This window comes from Pelophylax lessonae, assembly GCF_965119305.1.
Source record: "Pelophylax lessonae genome assembly, chromosome: 12".
Taxonomy (NCBI): domain Eukaryota; kingdom Metazoa; phylum Chordata; class Amphibia; order Anura; family Ranidae; genus Pelophylax; species Pelophylax lessonae.
The window spans coordinates 92,900,405-92,922,930 of NC_138779.1; the positions used below are offsets into that span (position 1 = coordinate 92,900,405).

At 40.4% G+C, this 22,526-nt stretch overlaps 1 protein-coding gene across 2 annotated transcripts in view; it reads left to right on the top strand.

Moving 5' to 3' along the window:
* LOC309568082 (myosin-binding protein C, fast-type-like) overlaps positions 1-22,526 on the top strand; it is a 236,518-nt gene that overhangs the window by 140,411 nt on the left and 73,581 nt on the right. For both annotated transcript variants that reach the window (XM_082273655.1, XM_082273654.1), the window contains exons 11-15: positions 12,755-12,879; positions 16,580-16,685; positions 16,776-16,942; positions 17,035-17,200; positions 22,310-22,416. In XM_082273655.1, coding sequence (XP_082129781.1) covers positions 12,755-12,879; positions 16,580-16,685; positions 16,776-16,942; positions 17,035-17,200; positions 22,310-22,416 — 671 coding nt within the window. The remainder of the gene's footprint in view (positions 1-12,754; positions 12,880-16,579; positions 16,686-16,775; positions 16,943-17,034; positions 17,201-22,309; positions 22,417-22,526) is intronic.

A 22,526-nucleotide genomic window follows, 5' to 3' on the forward strand; every position in this document is an offset into this window, starting at 1 on the left:
AAACATACTGTAGCAGACCTAGTGATATGGCACTTTGCATGTGAGATAATAACAATAGGACAGAGATGCATCTGTCACAAGGATTCAGATTCACATTTAAGAAGCTCTGGGCAGCTGCATGTGGGCTAGCAGGGGTAGGGTGATAGGGTGGTCATCACGTCCTGTTTCCCTCCTCATTGGGTGCCAAGCAAGGGTCAAAGTAGAGGTCTACCCCGGGGTGGGTTCTTCTGAGCTACTCTAGGCTCCTTGTACAGGATCACTGTCTTATACATGAGATACCTTTACTTGAAAAGATGATTGATCTCTAATAAACTACTAATAAACTATCTCAATGTTAATGTGCATCACCATGGTCACTTGCAATTAGGAGGGACATGCAGAGACAGTGCCCTCTCCACCAGTCACCGCTACCTCACTCCCAGTAATGGTATGGAGCCCTGCCATGTACCTGGCATGACTGCATGAGGTCCACGATGTGTACTTCACTTAACACTTCTCCTTCTGTACCTGTATACAGGCTGAGGGCCCTGGCAGTGCAGATTTGCTCTGGAGCTATGGGAGCTGCAAAAGGAGCACAAACTGCAAGAGGCTGCTCATCTGCCACATGTACACGCTTGTGACAAGCTTCTAGAGAAACCTTTGTTACCCTTGGTAACCATGTGTTTGTACTTCACACTGTGTTTACTCTTGGACCATTCTCTTCATACCCAATGTTTTTATTGACCTGAGCTGTAGACTATTTTAGTAACTTCAGACCAGGCAAAGGCAGAGTTTCAAAAGCTTTACTTGATTTATTTAGCATGATGACATTCACAGGTAACAGTTCAGCATAAAGTGAAGTCTTTCCCTAACATCCCTAGTCCCTAACTTTAAGCTTGTGTCTGCCCCAGTGTACGCTTGGGATGAAAGTCCATACATAGTAAAATCCATAGGAGGTGTCTTTAACCACTTCTGCTCCCAAAGGTTTTACCCCCGTAATGACCAGGCCATTTTTTGCGATTCGGCACTGCGTTACTTTAACGAAAAATGATGCGGTTGTGCGACGTTGTACCCAAATACAATTGTTGTCGTTTTTACCCACAAATAGAGCTTTCTTTTGATGGTATTTGGTAAAAAATCCCAAAAAGCATATTTTAATTGGTTTGCACAAAATTTATAGCTGACGTCAGTAATTTATTCACTGCAACTGAGCAGTGCATTGTGGGGTGGCTTGTGACATCAAGTCACTATAAAAGAGCTGTCAAAATCGAAGCAGCACAGAACACGGGAAGCGTCCGGAGAAGCAGGGGCTTCTTCTTTTTTTTTTTCTTTTTTGGTGAATGGGTAGGGATAGAATGTGCCGATATCCATTCACATAAGGGGGGATGGATCTGTGGGCCCCCTTGTTAAAGGGGGCTTCCAGATTCTGATAAGCCTCCCCCCACAGACCCCCAAAACCACAGCCCACGGTTGTCGGAAAGAGACCCCTGTCCCCTCCAACATGCCCCAAAGCACTAACCCCCCCATGTTGAGGGCATGTGGCCTAGTATGGTTCAGGAGAGGGGGCGCTCACTCGCCCCCACCCCTATTCTGACCAGCCAGGCTGTGTGCCCGGATAAGGGTCCAGTATGGATTTGATTTTAGGGGGGACCCATGCCTTTTTCAGCAATACTGACAAACTGATATAAACTGAAGTGCCTATATATATATATATATATATATATATATATATATATATATATATATATGTACATATATAACTTTGTGGTATACACTACTCTGATCTCAACAAACTGTAAAGAGCAAAAATCTCTCTCCCTGCCAGCAATGTATTTATTAACTATAGATTTCCACTTAAAAACCACCCGCTGGCCAAGGGAATCAAACCCACAACACCCCAATTAGCAAGGCTGGTGTTCTACCAGCTACGCCACAGTCAAGCACACCTGATTGAGCACACTTAGGTTGAGCACACTTTTCCTGCCTAACTAACTAACTCATATCCCACCCTACCCACAGTGGATGAGATAAAAGTTAGGGAGAGTGTGGTTAGCTCAAGCAGGCTTAATGGTGGCGTAGATGGTAGAATACCATGCAATGATATTGCATGATATTGCATGGTATTGCATGATATTGCATGGCTTGCAATGACATGGCTGTGGGTTTGGAATCCCCCGGCCAGCAGGTGATTTATTGAGGTCAGAGTCTATGATAATGCAGGAACTCAAAGTTCTCATGAAGAAGCCCATTTATTCGTCTTACTTATGTTAGACTCAAACTCGAAGCTCATCCCTAGATTCTAGTGGCAAGAATCAGGTGATTTTTGTGGCTGTATTCCTAGGTGTATGATAATAGCTGTGGCCGTACAGCCTGTACAATGCAACACCTGTTCACATGTATCTACAGATCTAGTGGTTACAGGAACAGGAACAGATGTCCCATCTTGGTTGCAGAAAGTTATGTCTAGGGTCAAACATCTAACCCTAACATCAGACCTTAGTGTCCTGATTATCAGTGTAGATGTTTCCTTTCACACTTGCCGATTACCTCATACTGTGACAATTGTGTGTTTACATTGTGATCAGCTTGGATTGGATACAGGTGGTCATGAGGTAAAGGGCCACTGTGATTGGCTCTTTACCGTAATCTGTGATCAGCTGTGTCCAGAGGACACAGTGATCACAGAGCACGCTGGCTTGGGTGGTTCTGGGAGGATGTCAATAGAACAGGATGACTGCGCTGTAGCTGCCATATGGCAAGTGGTTAATCTGACACTAGTGCTTCCATCTTCTTCTGGGTCTGGAGTCTTGCATCAGTTTGCTTGGCCAGGATGACATAACTAGTAATGGGCTTGGGCATGCTTGGATCAAACCCGCCAGGAAGCCGTCGCTGCACACCGCCAATCATAGGCAGTGAGGCATCTCCCGACCATCAGCTGTACATACACATGCTGCCTATGTTTGGCGGTGTGTAGTGCCGGCTTCCTGGTGGGCTTGATCCGAACACCCCCGAGCCTATCGCTAGACATAACACCTGTGCCTGCACAGTTTCCTGACTGCTCCATGTCAGCCTACCACTGGGGTATGCTCTGCCCATAACCCACCTGCAGGACCTAAACTCATAAATTTGACTCCCTCTCTCAGGCTGTTGGACTTTCTTTTCCTCCTAAGCTCATAGGACCAAGCAGTGCCTTTTACCTGGCTGCAATAAACTTGTGGCCATACACCTGTTGCTCCCCAGGTGCAGTACCTGCTGTATGGACCCTTAAATAGTCTCCTTGCGTGGGTGTTTTTGCTGGCATTGGGATTGATGTCCTGCTAAATGCACGGCTGTTCCCAAAGGTGACACCATGGCTGTGCAGCTATCTGGTACAGTATATCATTCTGCCTGATTTTATTGCATTTTTTTGTCTCTGTGATGTATGCTGCATCTTACTTCATTCAATGATGTTTCACTAGAGTGAATGGATAGCTGTATGGCAGCTGGGATACTTTTTGAGCTCCACAGCTGCTTAGGGTTAAATAAAGGCTCCTGCTTGTGGGCTATTGAAGTGTATTCCACTTTTGTTCAATTTGTGCAATGATGATACTTACAATTTCCTTGGGTGATCTGTGTACATTGCAGAATATTATTATATTCTGTTACAGAGTCCTACCGTTTTGTTTCTGTCCTGAAAAAAACATGTTCATTGTCATGCTGCTGGCATGACTGGGTTGATGATTCGATCACTTGGTGAAATGTCTGTGCTAGTCTGGGAAGCTGAAGTATTATCCTTCCTTAGCAGTAGTTAGCCCCTTAAAGGGTTATTTCGAAGCAAACAAATTCCTATTGCTTTGAATTTGTTTTTGTACTGCCTTTTAAGTTTGCAGGGCTGTAATTTGAAGTAGGTGACCTTTAAATATCTCAGTTATCTTAAGTTACCAGATGACTTGGGTAGCATTGTACATGTTATATTATTATTCTTAATGGAGTTCTTCTTTAGATTTGCTCAGTATCCCTGCATGTCAGGGATTGATTTTTTACTGAGACAAGTCCTTGTGCAGCAAGCAGTGAAACTGTGATGTTACCTCCTTGTATTTCTTACTGTCGGTCTGCTGCAATGAGTGTAACCTCATCCTACTAGCCAGTCATTGCAAAGAAGGTAAGGGGCACCTGTTTGGGTGTATGGGAAGCAAACTATGGGCTCTTACCATTTAGTCCCTCTGAATTGGCCATGCATCATGCACCACCTAAATTGGGCCTGTGCCACTCATGCCTCGGCAGGCAAGCCCTGAATGTGGGCAATACACTGCAAAGGAGTGTTTCCACTTATTCCTGCAATGAGCAGTCTCCAAGCCTTCTCAGGCAAACAACCCTCTTCAAACTCTTCCAAAGAGAAGATACGGACAAACATGACTGCAAGAATGCTGCCTTGTTCAAGCAATCAAGGATAAAGATGACGAAACCTAACAGGTCATCACATTCATTAAGCCTGTGGTCAATACACTCTAAAGGAGTGTTTACACTCATCCTGTGAAGGGATTACCTATTCTGGCAAAAACCAGTCTCCAGTCCTTCCCAGGCAAACAATCCTCTTCAGACTCTTCCAAAGAGAAGACACAGATGAAAATTACTGTATGAATCTTGCTGGCTCAAGCAGTCAAGGATAAAGATGGCATCACCTAACAGGCTGTCACATTCATTAAACACGTGGTCAATAAACTCTAAAGGAGTCATTTTCAGTCACCCTGTGAAGGGACAGGATCCAAGAAATTGGCACATGTCTCCTACCTAGCTTGTATAAAGTATGGGCTGTCCATCCTGGGATATGGTCCCTGTGTTCACATGCTAAATGCATCATCTATCAGGGAGCCCGTCTGCTGATCTCTGAGGTGGCATGAAGTGTAAATCACTCTCATTGGGGAAGCAGTGCAATATCATGGCTGGAGTGGACACTTGCCTTAAAATTACAGAGATACTGAGCTTCCTTATGGATGAAGCACTGCACTGCTGATAAATAGTCATTGAACAAGCTCAATGTTTTTTTCCTGTATTCCTCTATTGCAGAAAAACAAATGCCAACCCCAAATAAAGACCAGTGCTGCCAAAAAAAGGGGAAAGTGCCCATCTGCTGTCTAGGCAAACAGCCCTCTTCAGACTCTTCCAAAGAGGAATATATGACTGGGCATGACTGTATGAATCCTGCTTTGTTCATATGCAATTTCCTTATGGTGACTGAAACTTCTAGCTTATGCTAGAAGAATGGAGCAAAAAGCATGTTTTTTCAGCAGATGTGTATGTTATTAAAAGTGCAAAATGAAAAAATGTGTTTTGCTTCGGATAGATTCATTATGTTACTAAATTCATTTCATTATGGAATTTGTTTAGTTTGGTGTTGGAATTTGTTTATTTTTGTTTAGTTTTTGTTTTATTTCATTTGGTTTTCATAAAAAATTGTTTCATTTCTCTTAAATTTTTTAACAAATTCCAACTTTTCAGAACAATTAAAATTCGGATTGGTCTAAAAACGATTAACCGATTCTAATTCTATATGAAGAATAGCTGGTTGTTAAGCAGCGGACGTTGAAGCCAAAATCCACACGAGACCCTTATCCGGGCATGCATTAGGGAGAGAGAGCGCCCCCCCCCCTTGAACCATACCAGGCCACATGCCCTCAACATAAGGGTGAGTGCTTTGGGGCGGGGGGCTCTGCCCCCCCGCCCCAAAGCACCTTGTCCCTATGTTGATGGGGACAATGGCCTCTTACCCACAACTGTGGCCAGTGGTTGTAGGGGGTCTGTGGGCAGGGGGCTTATCTGGGTGCCCCCTTGTTAAAGGGGGCTTCCAGATTTCAATAAGCCCCCCGCCTGAAGGTCCCTCACAACCACCGGCCAGGGTTGTTGGGCAGAGGCTCTTGTCCCCATCAACATGGGGACAAGGTGGTTTGCAGTGGGGGGGAGCAGAGCCATGTTGAGGGCATGTGGCCTGGAATGGTTCAGGAATTGAAGGGGGGGGGGCGATCGCTTGTTTCCTATCTTTGTTTTTCTGGCCTGCCAGGCTGCAAGCTCAGAAAAGGGCCTGATATAGACTGGGGGGGGGGGGGGGGGCTTGCTGTTTTTTCTTATATTTTTCTATTGCCGGGCAATTGCCTGCATTCTTTTCTTTACATTCATCTGTCAGTGGGGAAGCCAGCTGACAGCTGATGAGTCATGGTTGGTAAGGATGCAGACAGCTGGCTTCCTGACCCGCTGCTTAACAACCAGCTATTCCTCACACAGAATTTGACTCGGTCGAACGTTCCATGGATTTAGGTTGCCCTTCAAGAATGGTAGATGACCTCATGAGAGCACAGAAGAGGAGCATGAACAAAGTCTACAACAAAGTTTGTCAAAATTCCAAGAATATGCTACGTCAGATCAGAAATTTTCCCCAGGGAAGCAAGAGTTTGTCATGTCCTTGGTTTTCTTCAAAGAGGTCTCGACATGGGCCTGAGCGCAAGCATACTCAAAGGACACATCTCTTCCACGTTGGCCCTTAGTGACTCAGTGGACCTCTGATTCTTCAATTCTTAAGGCCGTAGTAAAGCTAAGGCCTCCCAGAACCTCGACGTTTCCATATGGGACCTCACTATAGTACTTAACTTCCTCTCTGCTCCAAAAATCCATGATGGAGTTGTCGCTATGGGAATTATCAGCTTTCCTCATGGCAGTAGCCTCAGCTAGGAGGGTTTCTGAGTTGGTATAAAGAACCCTAAAAGTCCTTCCTGGCAGACAGAGTTATTCTGCTCCCAATGCTGGATTCTGTTCCAAAAATGGCCTCAAGATTTCATTTAAGTCAAGAAATCGTGTTGCCTACTTTTCATCTGGAAGATGGACAAAAAGTTAGTCCTTTGGATGTCGGGGAGAGACTGAAGACGTATATCCATGCTACTCTGACATTCAGATCATCAAATTGCCTGTTTGTGGTTCCCAGAGGTTCATGCAAGGGGGCCAGAGCTTTCAGCAGAGTGATTATATCTTGGATTGTGAAAGGATCACCCACTCATATACAGATAGGGGGTAGGCCATTTCCGAAGGAATAACTGCACGCTCCACAAGGAGCATCTCAACCTCCTGGGCAGAGAGTCAATGAAGTCAATATGCAAGATGGCAAAGTGGTCATCCATACACGCCTTTATTTCTCATTATCACACAGATCTGTCATTTTTGACAACTGTGATTTTTGAAAAAACTGTTATTTCGTTAGCCGGAGGCCATAATTAACCCTTTTTGTTTCTGCATTATATCACCCTGGTTACCTAGTTAGTTCTCAGTGGTAGGCTGACATGGAGCTGTCAGTAAAATGGAAAACTGAATATTAAATACCGAATTTTCCTATCCAGATGAGCTCCATGTCAGCAAAGACTCCCACCGAGGTGCAAAATCAAAATTGAGTTACGGAATGCCAGCCTGAAGGAGGGAGTCAAATTTATGAGTTTGGTCCTGCAAGTGGAGGCATGGGCAGAGCATACCTCATGGTGGGCTGACATAGAGCTCGTCAGGAAAGGAAAATTTGCATTAAGTATTTGATATTCAATTTTACATTTTCTTCATCCTGAGATGAATTGGATGAATGATCATCCCCTTTTTTTTTTAGTCTCCATATCAATAATTAGGAGGCTACTCAACTCACAAAAACTCTCATACGGCAGAATACAACTTTGTACGTTCTGGTATCGTACAAGAAACATTTTTGTGTTTGTCCCAGTGGATAATTTTAGATGAACTGTTGTGATGGGTTCTCAAAAGCTGTGCAGTAATGATCAGATTATCGTATGATTGCTTCTAAAGCAGTATTTTTCATATGATTTTCTGATCGTGTGTACTAGCTTAAACCCTGACCTCATATAAATGCTGGGATTTTACATTGAGATTCGCAGGTATGGCTGTAAATGTAACATTTATAAAAAGTTACAATCTATTCTATCAGATGTAGCTACCTTATAGAAATGGTGTCCATTTTAATTGGATACTGTTAGATCTGTTGCAAGGAGTCTGAACATAAAGGGTCACATTTTTGCAAAGAGCAAGGTTCTCCCAGTGATTCTGGAAGGTTCCTGGACTCTGTGTTCTGGGATTGGTACTTATGGAGAGTGATCAGCCAGTTGCAGGTATCCTCTCTGACAATCTTAGGAGAGGAGTTGGGAGGCAGGAACTATGAGGTAACAGCAATGAGCTAGTATATAGTACTGTATAGTACCTGCTGTGCAACAGGCCCACTGAACCCAAAACACCCCTTTTTAAAACATTGCTATTTGAATTTTTTACTTCTGTAAATTAAACTATATGCTAAACATCCCTGTGTGTATTTTCTTAAATACAATATAACCCTGCCATTAAATAGCTGTGTGTGTGGAGAACAGAGCACAGTCTGGTTGATGGCTGGTTGCTGCTAATGAAGAATGAGAGGCCTAGTTGTTTCCCCATCCTATGCTAAGTTCCTTTAAAATTGGCACTCAGGTTCAAAAGGAAACAGCATGAAAATAGAGTGCTCTCTTGCCCATACTAAGCAACTTTTTCACCCCAGACTGGCTAACGTAGAGCTAGGAACCAGGTATTTTAATGGTACTAGTTTTGTGTTGCATCTTAAGCTGTCCATGCATATTAAAATTTTAATTTCCTTGATTTTTCCTATCCAGGCTAAATAATGTTTGTGGTTGAATCTGCAATGCTGGCTATTGTATTCTGCTAGCCACCACCTGCAGATGTTAGAATACCTATAGCTGTGTCTGGTTGGATGCAGGCACTGTTAAACTGATTTCCATCTAATGGAAAAATGTGCTTTTGTCGAACCAGGTGTTGCCAACAGGGCCACCCCACAAATTTAAGCCAACTCAACAGGAATCCAATGGAATTCATTCAGTTTATGGCCAGCATTAGACTTAACACATGTGGTCATTTTTTAACTTATCTAATTACTTATATGAAAAGGAAAATCTGCTTTCTATATCTGTAGATGGAACCCCCTCAAACCCTCTTGGTAACTGAACAATAAAGGTTGCAAGTTTTGTGGTGTAAAAGTTTCAATGCTATTTGTTATGCGTATGGATTCTGGAATTGCCTGAATGATCAATTATATTGAGTGATTTTCACTATTCGAATTCCTTTAAAAACATAGATAGAACAATATGAATACAGACTAAATTTTGAATAAAAAATAATTATTTATTCACTGACATGTATTCACAATAAATAGTTACATTTGTGGATGGACATAGACAACAATCTTACATACAGTAAAATAACAAATTAATATGCAACACTTGCTAATGGGTTTTCCTATGCAATATGAATGGAACGAAATTTCTCCCCATGGACAAAATACCCAGGTTTATTTAATTATCTATCAGACAATAGTCTGTGTTTAATGCTGCCCAACATTTTCTCTCCTGCAGGAAGAGTAAGGATTAAACTACGTAAAATTGTATGCTATTATAGCGCAAAAGGAAAAGGATTCAATCTGAAAAACAAAAATAAAATCAAAGAAAAATCTAAAATGGTTATTATATCAGGGTAAGAACAATCTAAATATCACAAGAAATCAAGAATAGGTGTATTTAAATAATCCATGAATCATGAAAAGATAAATGTATTATAATTACCCTTCCAAAATGGCTGCTGGCTCACAATGGTCGTTACCAGAGTCCCCTAAAATGATTGCCTTTCTAAAATGCCATTTCCCTAGGGTGGAGCTGTGTCTTGGTGTCCTTAAAGTGTCAGATGACGTGATGATGAGTGTGTGTCCTCCTGTCTTTCTATCCTGGTCCTGTATACCATTTTGGACAATAAGCTCATAAAAATATGAATAAGCCTAGCCCAGAAGGTGGAACTTCTTTTTATTAGTTCATGTGGCTGAATATTAATTTCCGTTTTTTGTTCAGGCATTGCCTCTCTTAGCCACCAAGTGTCATCCTAGGGCAAGGGATGACTGTTCTAAAAAAATTTTTTGTAAGACTGTGCACTTTCTCATGATACAAATGTGGCCACATGTGATGTTTCTATATATATATATTTTTTTTTTTTTTTTTTGGATATCTGGTAACACTAACATAGGAGCATACATGCCTGTTACAGCACTACTTCAAATATAATTATATTAATTATGAAGAGATGTTTTTTATATATACTGTATATATTATGAATATTTATACATCTAGGTAAAGGAAGAGAACTATATGGAGATATATATATATATAGATATATACATCTCACAAAAGTGAGTACACCCCTGACATTTTTGTAGATATTTTATTATATCTTTTATGTGACTATACTGAAGAAATGACACTTTGCTACAATGTAAAGTAGTGAGTGTACAGCTTGTATAACAGTGTACATTTTCTGTCCCCTCAAAATAACTCAACACACAGGCATTATTGTCTATACCGCTGGCAACAAAAGCGAGTACACCCCTAAGTGAAAGTGTCCAAATTGGGCCAAATTAGCCGTTTTCCTACCCCGGTTTCATGTGACTCATAGTGTTACAATGTCTCAGGTGTGAATGGGGAGCAGGTGTGTTAAACTTGGTGTTGATCAATAGATGATAGTTGAGTTATCCTCTTTGTCCTGCAGTCGGCAACACTGTGTTCAATTGCTTTTTTTCACATCAGAACTGATTCTCTCCCCTACGATTAAGCCCCGGTGTGTGGGGTAAAGCATGTTAGTGGGTATAGCCTGAGGAGCGGCATTGTCTGAGGCTTTCACATGTATACATTCATATTAGGATCAGCTATGGTGAGCAGCAGTTTCAAGCTAAAACACCTAAAAAAAGTTGCATTTGCCCATAGAGGAGTAGTGGGAGGGGTGCAGTTCTAGTTGGAGAAATGTCTCTCATGGAGTTCTACCCTCTTGTAATTGGTGCTAAGACTACTGTATCCAAGACAACTGCACTCATTTTTTTTGTCAAAAACAAATAAAACCCTTATAATGTCCAGAATTTACAGCAATGCAATTTTATATTAATACTGTACTTAAAATATTTAAAACCTAGTACTTGTACTACTAGAACAAGTATAGGTAAATGATATAAAGGATGGGATAAACAGCTCAATCTCAATAGATGCAGATAATAAAAAGCTAAGCAGGGATATAACTTCTGCGCAGGATGTGGAAACCCTAAAATAAGACCGAAATAAAATAATGGGGTGGGCAACTACATGGCAAATGAGGTTTATTGTTGAAAAATGTAGGGTAATGCATTTGGGTGCTAAAAATATGAACACAAGTTACTCGCTAGGGGGGAACCTCTGGGGGAATCCAGGATGGAAAAGGACCTGTGGGTCCTAGTAGATGACAGGCTCAGCAATGTAATGCATTGCCAAGCTGCAAGCAAAGCCAACAGTATATTAAAATGCATAAAAAAAAGATCTACTCCAGAAATAAAACGATATTTCTCCCACACTACAAGACTCTGGTCCGGCCGCATCTTGGGCATGCTGTCCAGTTCTGGCACCAGTCCTCAGGAAGGATGTTCTGGAACTGGAAAGAGTTCAGAGAAGGGCAACACAGCTAATAAAAGGACTAGAGAATCTCAGCTATGAGCGAAGACTACCAGCATTGAAATTATTCTCTCTGGACAGGAGGTGCTTGAGAGGGGATATGATAGCGATGTACAAATACTGTACTGGTGAGGGTAGCATAGGGAAAAAACTTTTCAGGGAAAGGGAGTTTAAAAGACACAGGCCTTTCACTAAAATTGGAAGAGAAGCAGTTTAACTTTAATCTGTGTAGAGGGTTCTTTACTGTCAGAGTGGTAAGCATGTGGTTCCACAAGCAGTGGTTTCAGCAGAGAACGTCGATAGTTTAAAAAAATATTAGATGGGCATCTTAACGATCACAACATACAGGGATATACAATAGATATAAACGCATGCCAACACACACACCATGGGTTGAACTGGATGGACTGGTGTCTTTTTTTCAACCTTACCTATGTAACTGTAACAAAAACATACTGGAATACATTTCAAAGACAAATTACTAGTTTAAAAAAAACTGCAATATGTGATTACTAGATCATTCTGAATTGAGACCCTTAAAGTCTGGGTTTAAAAAAAAAAGTCTCCCTGCAAGTTAATGTCACTGCATACTAGCATATTATGAAAGACTTAACTTATCCTCCAGTGGCACGCTGTCAGTGCTGATAGTTTTCCATCTTCACCCTGTCTTCTGAGTTTGCAAGCTGTGCCCATTTTAATGGCTGAACCGCAATTATGTCACTCTCTTGCATGTGCAGGGGAGCCATGATCTTGGCACAGCACTCTGAAGGGACAGCATACTCTGTATGCCGTCCAATCAGAGCAAGATGCACATATGCCGGTGACCTCGCGGCTACAAAAATAGTGAATATATCCTAAAAGATGCACATTTAGGAGATATTCCTTATACCTACATGTAAGCTTTATTATACGCTTACCTGTAGGTATGAGTCATCAAGTAGTGTTAACTACCGCTTTTGGAAGCCAAACAGATAACTGTATCTTACAGATATATGCAGGTATCATACAGCTCTCCCAAAATATAAGTATACTTGACAATAAAAAACACTCATAACATTTGTCTCAGCACTTCAAGTACCTTTAGCTTCACAAGTAGCTCTGCAATCAGAAAGCCCAGGATGAGTAAGCCAGAACATGGAAAGTATCTGAATAAATAGTTAAAATGTTGGTAAGTCAATGCATAGACTTCAAATAAAACATGTGTGTCAAGAAGACTTTTTAACTTAAAATGGGACCATGTATTTCTTTTTTATTTGTAGATATGTATTTGAGAATGTTGGTCTCAGAAGGGTGCTCACAATCAACAAATGTAGCCTGGCAGATGATGCAGAATACACTTGTGTAGTTGGCGATGAGAGGAGTTCAACTGAACTTTATGTTAAAGGTAAGAGTCAATTAGCTTTGATAAACATTTTACTTGTACTTTTATGTATAGAATAGTTACCTAAATTGGAGTTCTATGTCTTTCTGAAATTCTGTTGGCAACATCAAACGGTCTAAATACATTGCATGGAATGGTAGCAGGGGATTGTGTTTAAAGTAACTCAGGATCCATATGACTGATGTCACACTTCCTCAGTAAATGTTTTTGCCATAAATGTGCACAGCCTTTTGCATTAAGGTGTTCACCCCAAAGCTCAAGCAGACATGTATGTGTATATATACTGTATATATACTGTATATTGTACAGGATGCCAAGGTTGGGTCCTGGGTCTTGGGTCCTGGATGAGTGCTATGTGGCACCAGTGTTCGGTTATGGTCTCTTTAAGAGAAGTGTGGGTACAAAGGGGTCTCACCTGTGTTGGGTGAGAAATTCCAGGGTAGACATGAAAAGGAAAGGACTGACTCACAGTCCTCTCTGTGTTATTAGAGAGATATTTGGGACCTGGAATTTCAGAGGCCCTGAAGTAACATTCGGGTGGGAAAAGGGCCTCCACTTCAGACTACAGGGACTCCAGTCCATACAGGGTTAGGAGCCTCTAAGAAGCAGCACCTAAGACAGGAAGCAGTACTAGGTGTGATGGTGCATGATTAGGAGTTCGAGAGAGACACCCGTTGGGAGTACTGCTCATTTGCTGGAAGCTGCTAGACTGGGACTGTGCTAACCCTGAGGTAAGGTCCCATCTAGAAACTGTGTGTTTCCTTATGTTTTGTTTATGCTGTTGTGGCGAAGACAAGCAGACTTTTGTGTTTCATTTTGTTTTGCTGCTGGAAACAAAAAGGTGTTTTGTTTTTGTTTTGTTTTTTTCTTTAGGCAAACACAAGGAACATTGTGTTTGCCTAACCACTTTACCACTGAAGGATTTTGCTGTCTTACGTCTGGGCCACTTTTTGCGATTCGGCACTGTGCGAATTTAACTGACAATTGCGCGGTTGTGCGACACCGTACCCAAACTAAATTTACGTCCTTTTTTTCCCACAAACAGAGCTTTCTTTTGGTGGTATTTGATCACCTGTGTGATTTTTACTTTTTGCGCTATAAACAAAAAAAGAACGTAAATTTTGAAAAAATAAGAATATTTTTCACATTTTTTTATATGAAATTCCCCCCAAAAAATGTAAAAATCAAAATTTTTTAAAATTTTTGGCCAATTTGTTTTCTACTACCTATGTTTGGTAAAAAATCACAATAAGCGTATTTTGATTGGTTTGCGCAAAAGTTATTGCGTTTACTAACTAAGGGAAAGATTTCTGTCATTTTTGGTGTTTTTTTTTAACGAGTAATAGCGGCGATCTGCGATTTTTTTTGCGGGACTGCGACATTGCTGCGGACAAATCGGACCCTTTACTGACATTTTTTACACTTTTGGGGGTACCAGTGACATTACTGCAGTAATCAGTGCTATATATGTGCACTGTTACTGTAAAAATTACACTGGAAGGGAAGGGGTTAATTTTATTAGAGAGGGAGGGGTTAATGTATGCCTGGTGCTTACTAACGTGTGTGGGGGGAGGTGACTGAGTGACACAGGGACAGATCGCATGTTCAGCTATGCTGAACCCTGCAATCTGACCCTGCCTGTCACTTAGGAGATCCGCCCGCTTGTGTTTACACAAGCAGGCGGATCTCCACACTCAATTCCCCGACGATCGGAGAAGAGCAGCTGCGATCGCCGCTGCTCCTCCCCTGGCCCGACTCCCACTGTGACTGAATACAGCGGGAGCGAGCCTCCGGCGTCGCGCACGCGCCGCCGAGAAAGGGGAGTGTCTGGCGATGTAGGTCTACGTCGCCAGACTATAACGAACCACTTTGTCGCAGTAGAGCTCGAGTGAGCAGACGGCAAGTGGCTAAAGAAAAAAACAAAAACAAAACAACATTTTGTTTAAGTTGAACGGCTTTTGATGTGGTGGTCCCATGGAGCAATAACCCCCCACTATATATATATATATATATATATATATATATATATATATATATTCACACACACACACAAACACGTTCTTTTAAATAAAAGTTAACAAACATTTTGAAATATATTCAAATATTTATTTATGTTTTACTACATTTCACATCTTATGGCAAAGCTGGTCAGAGGGAAAGAGAGAAAGGGGTGAGAGAGAGAGAGAGGAGTGCTAAAGAGAAAGAGAAGGGATGTGTGTGAATGAAGGGTGTGTGAAAGAAAGAGGGATGTGAGAGAAAGAAATGAGAGAGAGGGGTGAGACAAAGAGAGGGTGTGTGAGAAAGAGAGGTGGTGTGAGAGAGAGAAGGGTGACAAAAAAGGGGGGTGAGAGAGAAAGAAAAAAGAGAGGGAGTGAGAGAGAGAGGGGGGTGAAAGAGATAGGAGAGAATGAAAGAGAGCAGGGGTGGAGAGAGAGGGGGAGTGAAAGAGAGAGGGGGTTCGAGAGAGGGGGGGGGATTGAGGGTGAAAAAAGCGGGGGCAAGATATGGAGAGAGAGTAAGAGAGAGGGGGTGTGAGAGAGGGGGTGATGAGAGAGAGAGAGGGGGTTATGAAAGGGGCGAGAGAGAGAGAGAGGGGGGTCATGAGAGAGAGAGGGTAAGAGAGATGGGGAGGAGAGACATGGAGAGAAGAGAGAAAGAGGGGTGAGAGAGAGAGGGGTATGAGAGAGAGGGAGCGTGAGAGCGAGGGTTGAGAGAAAGAGAGAGGGGTGTGTGTGTGAAAAACACAGGGATGTGAGAGAGAAGGGGAGTGAGTGAGAGAGGGGGAGTGAAAGAGAGAGAGGGGGTGAGAGAAAAAGCGAGGGGAGTCAAAGAGAGAGAGGGGGGTGAGAGAGAAAGGGGGTGAGAGAGAAAGGGGGTAATAGAGTAACAAAGAGAGGGGGGAGTATGAGAGAGGGGGGGTGTGAGAGAGAGGGTGAGAGAAAGAGAGGGTTGAAAGAGGCGGGTGTGTGTGAGAGAAAGAGAGGGAGGTGAGAGAGAGAGAGGGATGTGAGAGAGAGTGGGGTGAGAGTTTTAAAGGGGTGTGAGTGAGAGAGAGAGAAGTGAGTGAAAGCGAGAGACCAGCAAAATCCTATTTGGGGAAAGTAGCTCAAAAGCTCTCGATTACACTGTAGAGTTTACAGTTCCCACAATGCATTGCTACCTGACTCAGTCTGTTGAACTATTCCTGCTCAGCAGCTCCCCTTTTGCTGAAAAAGCTGTAACCAGTTCAGCACTGCAGCGCAGCAGCTACAGAGAGCAACTACAGCCAGTGTTTCTCTCTTAGCAGTGCACCTGGCTACACTTATTTCATTGCAGAAGCAAGTTATAGATAAAAACAATTCTGAATAACTGTGTAAATAGGCAAATTGTCATATTTGGCAACTGTGCAAATAGGACACTTGTTGTCCAATTTGACATTTTTATCCAACCATTGAATTCTGACATTTTGTAAACAGTTTAACTGTTGCCATTTTAAAAGGTGGTCCTTTTATCTCTTAAAATCCCTGTGCTGAACCATAAACAATTGCAGTATTAAAGGGGGTGTTCAGACATACAGTAGTGCATGTCTGATGAGAATTTGTAAAACGTTCATGTGATAAGAGCAAAATATAATATTTTGAAAGATATTGAAAAATTTTCATATGCAGACAGTCAATATACATTATTCTTTTTGCAATAAAAATAATGTTCATGTGCATTGCAGAGCCTCCTGTGACAATTGATAAACCATTGGAGGATCAACAAGTTTTTGTGGGAGAAAAAGTGGAATTAGAATTGGAGGTCTCTGAAGAAGGTGCCCAAGTGACGTGGTACATGTCACCTTATATGTTTTTTTGGAAATGTAAATACAGTTTATTTGCCAGTGTTTAAACTAATGATCTAATTTGTCTCTCTGTAAGGATGAAAGATGGAGTGGAGTTAACTCGCCAGGAGACATTTAAATACCGCTTCAAAAAAGATGGTAAAAAACACATTTTAATTATAAATGAAGCCACCAAAGAGGACATTGGACGCTACTCAGTACAGACCAATGGTGGAGAATGCGAGGCTGACCTTGTAGTGGAAGGTACAATGTTTTGAAACCACACACATTCCTGAATGATCCTTGCTTGTGTATTTGATCGATTCAAAGTCTTATTGATATTATATTGATTACAGATAAGAAGCTGGAAGTTTTACAGGGCATTGCTGACCTGACAGTAAAGGCAGCTGAACAGGCGGTATTTAAATGTGAGGTTTCTGATGACAAAGTGACGGGCAAGTGGCTTAAAAATGGAGTGGAAATCAGACCAAGCAAACGCATCACAATGACCCATAAGGGCAGGTAATGGAAAAATATTTATGCCTGAATAAATAATTGTACTTTGCTAAAAACTGGCTAGTTTAAAGTTAAGAGAGCGATTTGAGGCGCCGAATTTAAAAGTGCTATGTGCTGGATGAATAGGTAAATAATAGCATAAAAAATAAATAAGAATAAACAATAAATACTTAAAAATGTAATAAAGTCCAATAATTCATATAGTGCAAAAATGCATCCAGTGCACAAAATTACATATAAATATAAATTTTACATAAAGCCCATTAAATCACAAAGTGCAAAAGTTCTTCCAGTGAAAAAAATCTACCACAAAAGTGACAAAAGGTGCTAAGCAGATCTTCTTGCTTAAAAGGTGCTTGTGCTTAAATTTAACTTCACCCGTTAGTGTGAGGGTAACTCACCAGAAATCAAAGGGTCTCCAGGACCCAGCTCGCTCTAAAATTAGCAAATAGCCTCCTTAAATGCATGGTGTAATTTTGATGGCTGGCCTCCCTGGGCTTACAGTAGATTGTTATAAACTTGTCCCCCAGTCAGGATGGTTATGCCGTTTCCCAAGAGAATTAAAAACATATAATTGCGCAATATCATTTAAATATTTATTGGAAACAATGTAGATCAATAAATGGTATACTCACATTTAAAAGAAGCTAATAAAGGAACTAGAGCACAGGATATGTTGTAGGCCTTTAGCCAATAGGGGTACACTATCAGAGATGCAGCCACTGTACCAAAGCAATGCTATGTAAGTAATAATTAAGGATTGAAATAAGCGCAATATCTGTAATATGTACTCCTATTTAACTATAAATTCTGAAAAAACTTTTGGATAGCAATGGTTAGTAAGTATTGAAGTGCTAGACTTGTATAGTGGAGTGATTAAAACTCATATATGAACTGATCAAAAATAGTGCCAGTGCTGAAAATGTGCTGAATTAAGGTGCAATAAATATGTAAATAATAACAATTAAGTTGTATAATGATACTGCTATATATATATATATATATATATATATATATATATATATAATATTATGCTAATCTGCAAATAATCAATTAATGTTGCACAACAGAATTACAACCAAACGTCCTATAACAACAAAGTGCAGGTGCAATAAAGAAAAAAAATGCTCATGTACTGCAATGATTAATATAAATATTATCACAAACGGGTGACGAAACCAGTAGGTGTGGCAGGAGAAGACTGCTCGTGAGTCTTTGTAATTGGATCCGAGCAGTGAATGGATTTCTCATGTGCAGATTCCTAGTGTCTGGCAGACACCACCAAATGTGAGTGATCTATTAGTGTTTCTTTCAATAAAGAATTAACATACAGTATTATGTTATGTGTGGTATCCCTTTCTATATTCCCTCATGTGGCCCATCATTAACTAACATCCATTCTGGGCTGATTAAGCAACTGAAAAGGAGAGTGGATTCCAGACTGATATTGATTGCAGTTTATGCTTGTTTGCTGGTTCATGGTCTGACCAGCAGAATATCTAGTGAGTTTTACCTAGGCAGAGCTTGAGCCTGCTTTGAGCACTGTGGTGGAAGGATCCTCACTTCTGAACACTGCGAACACTTTATGATTTAATGACTACCACTGTTTGCACTTTGTCACTGGAGGATTGCAACATGGACTTTATTTAATTAATTTTATCTTCACATATTTACTGTATATTCTATCATTGATTGCGGATAATTTGTGATAATATGTATGTAAATCATTGCACTACATGAGCATTTTATTTTCTTTCTTTTTATTAATATTTATTGCACCTGCACTTTGTTGTTAGAGGATGTTTGGTTGTAATTCTGTTGCTCAACATTAATTGATTATTTGCAGATCAGCACAAACACATAATATCATATATTTATATATATATGTGTATATATATATATAGTAGTATCATTATACAACTTAATTGTTGTTATTTACATATTTATTGCACGTTAATTCAGCACATTTTCGGCACTAGCACTTTTTTTGATCAGTTCATATATGAGTTGTAATCACTCCACAATACAAGTCTAGCACTTCAATACTTAATAACCATTACTGCCAAAAGTTTTTTCAGAATTTATAGTTAAATAGGAGTACATATTACAGATATTGCGCTTATTTCAATCCTTAATTATCACATTTAAAAGTGCCACTATCGGCACATTCACACAGCAAAACAGCCAAGGTAAATATGTCTGAACACTGCTTGGTTCCAGCGTGCGCTCCAAGGTGCATTCCAACAGAGGGCGGAAGTGACGAACCGGAAGTAGTAGCTGGACCAACCTCAATGCATTTGACAATAACACATCATCAGGAAGTTCGCGTAATCGCAAAATGCATTGAGGTTGGTCCGGCTGCTACTTCCGGTTCGTCACTTCCGCCCTCTGTTGGAATGCACGCTGGAACCGAGCGGCATTCAGACACATTTTCCTTGGCTGTTTTGCTGTGTGAATGTGCCCATAGTGGCACTTTTAAATGTGAGTGTACCATTTATTGATCTATATTGTTTCCAATAAATATTTAAACGATATTGCGCAATTATACTGTATGTTTTTAATTTTCTTGGGAAACAGCATAACTATTCTGATTGGGGGAAAAGTTTATAACAATCGACTGTGAGCCCAGGGAGGCCACCCATCAAAATTACACCATCCATCTAAGGAGGCTATTTGCTAATTTTAGAGTGAGCTGGGTCCTGGAGGCCCTTTGATTTCTGGTGAGTTACCCTCACACTAACGGGTGAAGTTACATTTAAGCACAAGCACCTTTTAAGCAAGAAGATCTGTTTGGCACGTTTTGTCACTTTTGTGGTGGATTTTTTTCACTGGAAGAATTTTTGCACTTTATGAATTAATAGACGTTATGTAATATTTATATGTAATTGTGCACTGGATGAATTTTTGCACTTTATGAATTATTGGACTTGATCTAATATTTAGGTATTTATTATATATTTATTTTTATGCCATTATTTATTTACCTATTTATCCAGCACATAGCACTTTTAGATATTGACACATTAAATCGCTCTCTTTCCATGTTTTTTTTGGTTTTATCCAAAAAAATTGATGGCAGCCGCATCCATCTAATAGATGTAGTATTTAAATTTCACATCATGCCACTGGGGGGGCGCCATCTTTCAGTTTTTTGTATTAGTTTAAAGTTAAAGAAAAATGTCAGGCATTTCTTTTTTTGTTTTAGATGGAGTTCTACTTTATTATAAGATCTATATTGTTTCTGGGAACCTCATAACTGTAGGACAGGAGGGTATCTTTATTGCTATAAGCTACTATTTTTTAGTGTGGTTTGGAAAATTTAAAAGCAGCTTTTTTTATGTTATCTAGAAAGTAAGCCAATGAAATTTACTTTTTTTCCAAGTTAATTATAATGAATTGAATGGGAAATGGGAATTATCTTTGGGGAAGGGGTTACAAGCTATTGTCAGTCCTTCTGTGTTGGGCAGCCTTCCTCGTCATTAGGGATGGGCCGACCCCCCCTGTTCGGTTCACACCAGAACATCTCGAACAGGAAAAAAGCAAACATGCAAACTCTATCAAGGTCTATGGGACACGAACATAAAAAATCAAAAGTCCTAATCTTAAAGGCTTATATGCAAGTTATTGCCATAAAAAGTGTATGGGGACCTGGGTACCGCCAATCATTTTAAAGAGCAGTGATTGTAATGGTGCTTAAAGTGAAACAATAAAAACAATAAAAATAAAAAATTCCTTTAAATATCATGCCTGGAGGTCCCCTTAATGTGCCTGTAAAGTTGCGCATCTGTACGATGTATGTAGCCTGCTGCAGCAATTCTGACATTTCTAAAGGAAAAAATTATAATTTAAATTTGCTCGCGGCTGTAATGTATTGTCAGCTCCCGGCAATACAGAATACAAAAAATTTAAAAAATGTAAAAAACAGCGTTGAATCTGGTAATGGATCACTTGGGTTTAAGCACTACATCCTGGGAGGATAGAAAGAAGGTCACATGCTCCTGCATTCCAGGTACCAGGTATTTTTTTAAGGCTCTGACAGACAAACAAAGAGTTGAGGGTTGGGTTTTTAAAGGAACCTTGTACTTCGCTCTGATCATTTAACCACTTCTGGACTGAAGGGATTTGCCCCCTAATTACCAGGCCATTTTTTGCGATTCGGCACTGCGTTATTTTAACAGACAATTGTGCAGTTGTGCGACGCTGTACCTAAATAAAATTCGTGTCCTTTTTTTCCCCACAAATAGAGCTTATTTTTGGTGGTATTTTATCACCTGTGCAATTTTTATTTTTTTGCGCTATAAACAAAAAAAGAGCAACAATTCTGAAAAATATATATACATATTTTTTTCACTTTCTGCTATATAACATACCCCCCCCCGCCCCCGCCAAAAAAAAATTAAGATATCTATTTTTTCATCCTTTTAGGGCAATTTGTATTCTGTTACATATTTTTGGTAAATAAAATCCAAATAAGCGCATTTTGATTGGTTTGTGCAAAAGTTATCACGTCTACAAACTAGGGTAAAGATTTATGTCATTTTTGTTTATTTTTTTTTTTTTACTAGTAATGGCAGCGATCTGCAATTTTTAGCGGGACTGCGACATTGCGGCGGACAGATCGGACCTCTAACTGATATTTTTTACACTTTTGGGGGGCCAGTGACATTACTACAGTATTCACTGCTAAAAATATGCACTGTTACTGTAATAATGACACTGACAGGGAAGGGGTTAAGCTAGGGGTGATGATAGAGTTAAGTGTGAGCCTAGGGGAGTGTTTTCTAACTGTATGGGGGAGGGACATGTCAAATGATAACAGTGACCTGTGATCCTATAGAGAAGGATCACAAGCACTCTGTCCCGTGCATTGGCCTCCCCCACTGTCTAGTGGGGGCAGGCGCACGCCCCCCAGGAGCGCTCCCGCTAATCTCCATACCTGTGACAGACTCTTTTATTTACAAAATTCTCATTTTACCCTCCTTACCTAAATATATTTTCAATTTGGTAATGATCTTAATAGGAAGATTTGAATTTGAAAGATGTGTTCTGGTTTTGGTGGCCAGGTTAATGTTCTGGATGGTATGGATAATCTATTAATTTGTTATATTCATACAGGATTCACAAGTTAATTATTGATGACGTTAGGCCAGACGATGAAGCAGACTACACATTTGTCCCTGATGGATATGCCTTGTCTCTGTCTGCCAAGCTCAACTTTCTTGGTAATGTAGCCCTTAAACATTTATTTTTTAAGTGTGTGTGTGTGTATATATATATATATATATATATATATATACACACACACACACACACAAGTGCATCTCTTAAAATT